The sequence below is a fragment of the Pteropus vampyrus genome, unplaced genomic scaffold, assembly GCF_000151845.1.
Source record: "Pteropus vampyrus isolate Shadow unplaced genomic scaffold, Pvam_2.0 Scaffold116, whole genome shotgun sequence".
Classification (NCBI taxonomy): domain Eukaryota; kingdom Metazoa; phylum Chordata; class Mammalia; order Chiroptera; family Pteropodidae; genus Pteropus; species Pteropus vampyrus.
Genome location: NW_011888897.1, coordinates 100275 through 106601, shown reverse-complemented (window position 1 = coordinate 106601; position 6327 = coordinate 100275). Strand labels below are relative to the sequence as shown.

At 33.2% G+C, this 6327-nt stretch overlaps 1 protein-coding gene across 2 annotated transcripts in view; it reads right to left on the bottom strand.

Moving 5' to 3' along the window:
* The window catches only part of OLR1 (oxidized low density lipoprotein receptor 1), a 12147-nt gene extending 6374 nt beyond the window's left edge, over positions 1-5773 (bottom strand). The window contains exons 1-3 of one of the 2 annotated variants that reach the window (XM_023534030.1): positions 5607-5773; positions 2933-3034; positions 1253-1498 (exon numbers count right to left, since the gene is read on the bottom strand). In XM_023534030.1, the coding sequence (XP_023389798.1) occupies positions 1253-1498; positions 2933-3034; positions 5607-5706 (448 nt within the window). In that variant the 5' untranslated portion in view covers positions 5707-5773. The remainder of the gene's footprint in view (positions 1-1252; positions 1499-2932; positions 3035-5606) is intronic. The other variant, XM_011365744.2, reaches the window with a different exon arrangement.
* Between the last annotated feature and the right edge of the window lie 554 nt (positions 5774-6327).

Below are 6327 nucleotides of genomic sequence, written 5' to 3'. Positions count from 1 at the left end.
GAAATCAACCACCGGCTAGTAGTAGCTATTTCTGTTTATGTTAACATTCCTATCCTTAATTTACCAGCTTTCTCCCTTTGAGTATTCTTAGAGATGGTGTATTCTTTTATTTTCTCAATAACTCTCTCTTTAAAGAGATTAAATACATGTTTGACACTTAGCTAAAGATTAATTTTGCTAAAAATTTCTGCTTATTTTGGAAAGTTAAGTAACTCTGTAAATAATAAAGGGATTGTAAACTGCAAAACTGTATATGAACTTTCTAATCATTATTATTAACATTTAACTTACTTGGGTTTCAATTTTTTTCATCTATAAAATGAAAGGATCTGTGGTTATCTGTGAACTGTTATTATATAAAGTTTACTCAAAGAAATTACATGGTTGAGATTGAGTTGCACAGATAAACTGGAGAAAACTATTTATTAGTGGCAGTTAGTTATTGATGCTTAGAATAAGACTCATTCATATACCTCCAAGGAAGAAATGTACTCCATCTCACATCCTCTTACTCTCCTTATGACTAAAACATATACCTGATTTAATTACACACAGTGGGAAGACTAATAGAAATAACTTCTGTAATCATATCAGACTTTACATTAGCATTTTCTTACAGATGTTGTTTCTACCAGCCTCCTAGAGTATGAGTCCATTAAACAGCTGAGATCAACTCAGTTCTTTTCATAATAAACTGATTTCCTGAGCCCCTCAGATTTTTGTTTAATCTGAAGTATCTACCTAATACTTCTAAGCCAGTCTGCCTTCGTGGATTCAATTTAAATTGATATAGTACACTTTAAGAAATAGTAGCATAGAATAAAGCTAAGGTAGAGGTAGAGGGACAAAGGAGACTGCGTAGGAAAAGAAATCAATGATTAAAATACATTGGAATGAAATGACATAAGAAAATCTGTGGCAAGGAGTAAGGGTGGACTCTAAGTGTTCTTTCAGAAAAATGTCAAAACTAGAATTTTAAAAGAAAGAGATACTTATGAGAAAGGAAAACTTAATTCCACCAAAAGTGTGCTTAATTAAATCAGGTATCAAGAATTTGGCAGAGGATGGGGTGGGGATGACAGAAATAGAGAACGTCCGATATAGAACATTATGAAATTATGTTATAACATTGTGTAAACAATGATACACATATCCATATGCCAATTTTTGTGCCTAGAGACATTTCTAAAAAAGAGTTAAGATTAAACCAAGAAGTTTCTAATACCTCTCTTCAATCCTCCCTCCCCTATACCTGAAAAATTTGCTGCTTTCTTCAGAGCTTCTTGGAGATTCAGGTTCTGATGAAAAAGTTCCATTTGTTTTTTGGATTTCTCATTCAGCTTCTGAGTAAGTGTTTCTATCATTTCCTTGAGCTCCCTTTGTGACTCCTGGGAAGCTTTTTCTTCCTCCTTCTGGGCTAAAATCTGTCCCTCCAAAATATTTTCCTGGTGAGTGAGGTTTGCTTGCTGTTGCTTTAGAAGATCAGACACCTGGGATACTAAATCACAGCTGAATTAAGACTATTTCCAATCCCCCCAAAAAATCCCTCCACTGGATTTTGAAGAAATCAAATAACTGAATCAAATAATCTATTCTGACAACAAATAAACCACTAGAAAATGACCCAAATTTACTCAGAAATTATTGATTTGAAAGTTTTTTCATATTCCTGCAATATGTATTTTTAATATCAAGGACTGTCACAGATACTTGTGATTTAAAAAATTATCAAGATTTTACTTGTTATTGAGAGGTACACACAAATTAAAAGTAATCCCAAAATAAGTATCAGTGGCATAAATAAAATATAAACAATCTAAAATAGTCAGTAACCAATTAGACTTAATGACTGTTAGTAAGAATGTCATTAATGATTTAGTCTATTTGTATACTCATTCCCATCAACTCTCTACGCTTTCAGACTCCCTAAATTTATTTAAGAACTGTGATACTCACCCTTGTTTTGAGGCACTCTCCTACAGAATTATTTTAAGTCACTGTGTCACAAGAGTCTAAAAACTTTTTTTTTTTTTTTCCATAGCACATTTTAGGAAGGGTGGAGATGAGATGAAGGTTGTGAAATCAAGCAGGCAACAAATGTTAAGGCTCAAGTGTCTCAGTTTTGGAAGTTTTATGATTCAACACTAAATGCCTTGAAGGCCAGATTTGACCTTGTAAAGTGACAGAGATTTGGAGAAAGACTTCCAATTATTGCCAGTGGTCATGGACACGAATCTCGATCATTGTGAAAGGCCTTAGTGTTTATCAATTGAAAAAATAAATGGTTTGTGACCTTAAACAACAACTGAAAAACAAATAGCACTTTAAAAGCCTTAATGATCTGAATTCCAGGAAGCTGAAATGACCCAGATCTACACACAGGTAGCTTAGATGAACAATGGGCACATCTTTTTTCCTTCTGGGCCACTTTCATCCTTCTCTTCATTTCTTTTCCTCTCGACATCCTCCCTTTCTTAAATAGCCATACTATGAATTTGAAGTATGTTTTCTTTTAAATATTTTGTTTATTAGACTGTGTTTCTGGTTCTTAACTTTAAAGTGGTATTTAATACCGCTACGAAAACTCAACATAAACAAAATGACATTTCTTTCAATTTTGGGTTTTTCAGGTGAACTTATGGATAAGTTACTCAAATTATTTTCTTTCTCATTATACTAGGGTTTACATAGGTTCTATTCATAAAGTTATGAAAAAAAGTCAAAACGAAAACTTTGCATTCATAATCTTCATTCCATGCCTCAATTAATTTGAGAGAGTATATACCCATCCATCTTCCCACTCATTCTAAAAACAGTTTGCCTAAAATGTACCTAAATCAAGGTTGTTTGAAGGTGTTCTGAAACCAATTTACAAACTACTTTTATAAACTCTCGTTTTTTTCCTCTGTCATTTTTCTATGTCAGCACTTACCTTGCATTATCAGCACTATGATAGTCACCAGTAAACCCAGGCAAAGGATTCCTAGAGTCACAGCTACAGGGCACCACCAAGGAGAATAAAGAAAATGAAGACCTAGAGTGACAGAAGATAGAATCAGAAAGACAAAAAAGATGCAAGCAAGTAATCAAACAATTCTTTGGATCCCATCTGTACCTGGTACTGTGCATTGCTTAGTTCCAGTCTTCCCAAGGACTCTGCAAATAATTTGTTATCCATATTTACAGATGAAAAATAAGGATGATTAAAGAATTTAAATAATTTACTCATTGTCACACAACTGACACAATTTAAGGGCCAAGATTCAATACCAGATGTTTGATTCTAAGTATCTGATTCTAAAGCTTATACTTTGTCTATTACTCACCACAATGACCCTTCAAGAAATTCTCAGTCCAGCTGGTTGAATCAACTTCATCCACAGGGCAGAGAGCCAGATGTTTTTAATGTAGACCAAGTGTGTGCATGTACACACACACACACACACACACACACACACACACACACACACGGTGTGTTTTATAAGTAACATACCATAAATGAATGTCAGATATCAAGCAAATAAGCTTTAGTCAGTTAATCAATCAGATTTCCTCAAAGAATTACAATATAATTCTCTGCTATTCTATTTTTATTTCACTAAAATTACATCTTGGAACTGGGGTTATTGACCAAAATAAACTAGAAATGAAACCTCAACATTCACTTGACTCAGATTAATGTTACGTTCTATATTTACACCAGATGTAGCCCTGTTGTTACAAAAAAAAAAAATCACCATTAATATAGAAGCAAATAAATTATGTAGCTCACAGGTGTATGTATGTCTAATTATGTGCTCCATCACTAAAAGAGCACAGATATTTTGGTTCAGTGGGAAAATATCTTATCTAATGTATTTAGATTCCTTATCTTGTAAGATAAACAAATAAGGAACTGATAATTTTACCCTGTATATGCCAAGAAGAAAACTGAAAGGTCCAGTGACTTGCTAAGTTCATATAAATATTAAAATCCCAACATCAGTCTTTAATCCAATCGTCAGTAGTTATATGACTTGGAACATTACGCTACAAAATATCCAGTGCGAATATGTAATGATCTAAATTAATCAATAGTCAAATTTATTCACAGAGTTTTCATATGTCAAAAGCACTTCTGTTAGGCTCTACAGATGATACAAACAAGATAGAAATTTTGACATGAAGGAATACGGTTCATTCATGGATTCAAAGTTATTAAGCTCTTAGAGTCTGTGCAGCAAGTTGGCAGAAAAGAAGTAGATTAATAGTGTCTTGTGCAAATAATTTCCTAATCTTGTCTGTGTAAATATCTGTGTAAATCTTTCAACCAACATTTCCCTTGATCAGTATCTACTCCATAGGAGTAGATATTATAGGAGATCAAATATGTCCACTACTCCTTAAGTGATGAAACTTATGAAATTTTAGAAGTCACAGGATCCACACCTGTGCAGGGAAAGCACACTCCCATATTCTATAGGCCACAATTTGTCCTGTCTCCTTGGTAGATAGAGACCATTCATCTAATTCCCGCTTCCACTAGTAATTTTCTAATCAGAAAGCAATCAAATCTTGTATAATAGGTGATTGATATAATCAGGTTCTAAGAAAATTAACTTCATAATTGTAGTAAAGGTCAGGCACTCAGTATATACTGTATGATGAATGAATGAATGAATGAATGAGCAAATAACTACTGTTAACTTGTAGATCTACCTATAAATGCCAGTACTGTTTTCATACCAAGTTAAGTTCATCAGCTCAAATGTTAAATGTTTCCATACACACACTTAATTTTGCTACTGAGAGAAATTTCTATTTTGTTTATGGAAACATGACCTGGAATTTCTTTATCCAAATTCCTGAAATTTTTATGACTTCCTCTCTTTATATTTTGTTCCTTTCTTTCAGAATGGATATAAGATAAAAGCCAAATTATCCAGATTGTTTGTGGAGTTGAGATTATAAATTAATTCATACTTAAGCAGTTTAACTTGCTGTGTATATCAGATTATAGTTTTTCAAAGCAGTGCTACACAATAAAACATAATTTATGCTAAATCACACTGAATATTATTTACTCTGCTTACAATAACTCATAAAACATGTCCAGTTTTTGCAATGTCTCAAGGACACTATTATAAAAATTATTATTGTATATACACTGGGTCACTTCAACATTTTCTGAAGCTTCTGATAGATTGGATTCTGGATAAATGGGAGATTATGATACAATTCTAGCTCTATCATTTACTAGCTGCATAAAATGAGTAATCCAGTTAAACCTCTGCTCCCCAGCTAGTTCTCTGTAAAAGAGAAACAATAATAGTCCTAATCTCAAGGTATGAAGATTCAGAAAAATAGTACATGTAAGTGAATAGCAGAGAACGTAGCCTATAGTAAATGTTCAATGAAAGTTATCATTGTCTACTACATGATCATTCATACCATTATTTCATTCATCATCATCATCATTACCATTATATCCAACTTGCTTTTCTTCTAAGTAAATGTTGTTAATTCTGTAATATTTTCCTATACTCAGTATTTTAACTTCCTACTCTTATATTCAGTTAATCTCCAGTTTTAAACTAATCCAGGATTCTCTCCCTGTACACACTCACCATCCCTAGTACCTTTAGCTTTCTGTCCATTTGGTTTCTGATCAAGTTGATCCTTCATAGTCTTATTCTTGAGGTCATCAAAAGTTGCCTCCAAATTCATTCCAAGAATTAGAAAGTGAAGCAGTCAAGGACTTCTACAAAGTAAGAATGTGTGAGCTTCTGCTGGAGTGTTTAAATAGCTACCGCTATCTAATAGAAGAATGACTCAATCATTGGTAGGAAGAAGAGGCTTTGCTTCATATTTGCTGACGCAAATTCTTGGGCTATGTCTATTGCAGGCGGGGAAAGTGGTGATTCTGATAGCGTTTCAGGATATTTCACTAAGTAATTTATGAAAGGGAAACCTGTACTTTCCATGAGCATTTGAGGAGAGAAATTTGTACCCACTCTTCGGGTAAGAAACCTGAAACTTGAAAGGGTAAGTCACACTAAATTTGTGGAAAAGTGTGTATTTAGACCAGATTCTTTGATTCCAGTGTCCATATTTGTTTGTTTATTTCACTGTAGCAGATTATCTCTATACTGTGTCTTTCACAAGTCTCACATTTCCTTTTTTAATTTTGACTGTTTTAATAGACTTAGGAATTTGAGGAGTCAATCACATATGGCTCGTATCTTCAGCCATGGATGACCTGGGTAATTTTATTTTATGTTTTCTATTAAAAATTATTGGAGCGACATTCATAAAATCAAATTTCAAGTGTACGATTTAACAGTATAT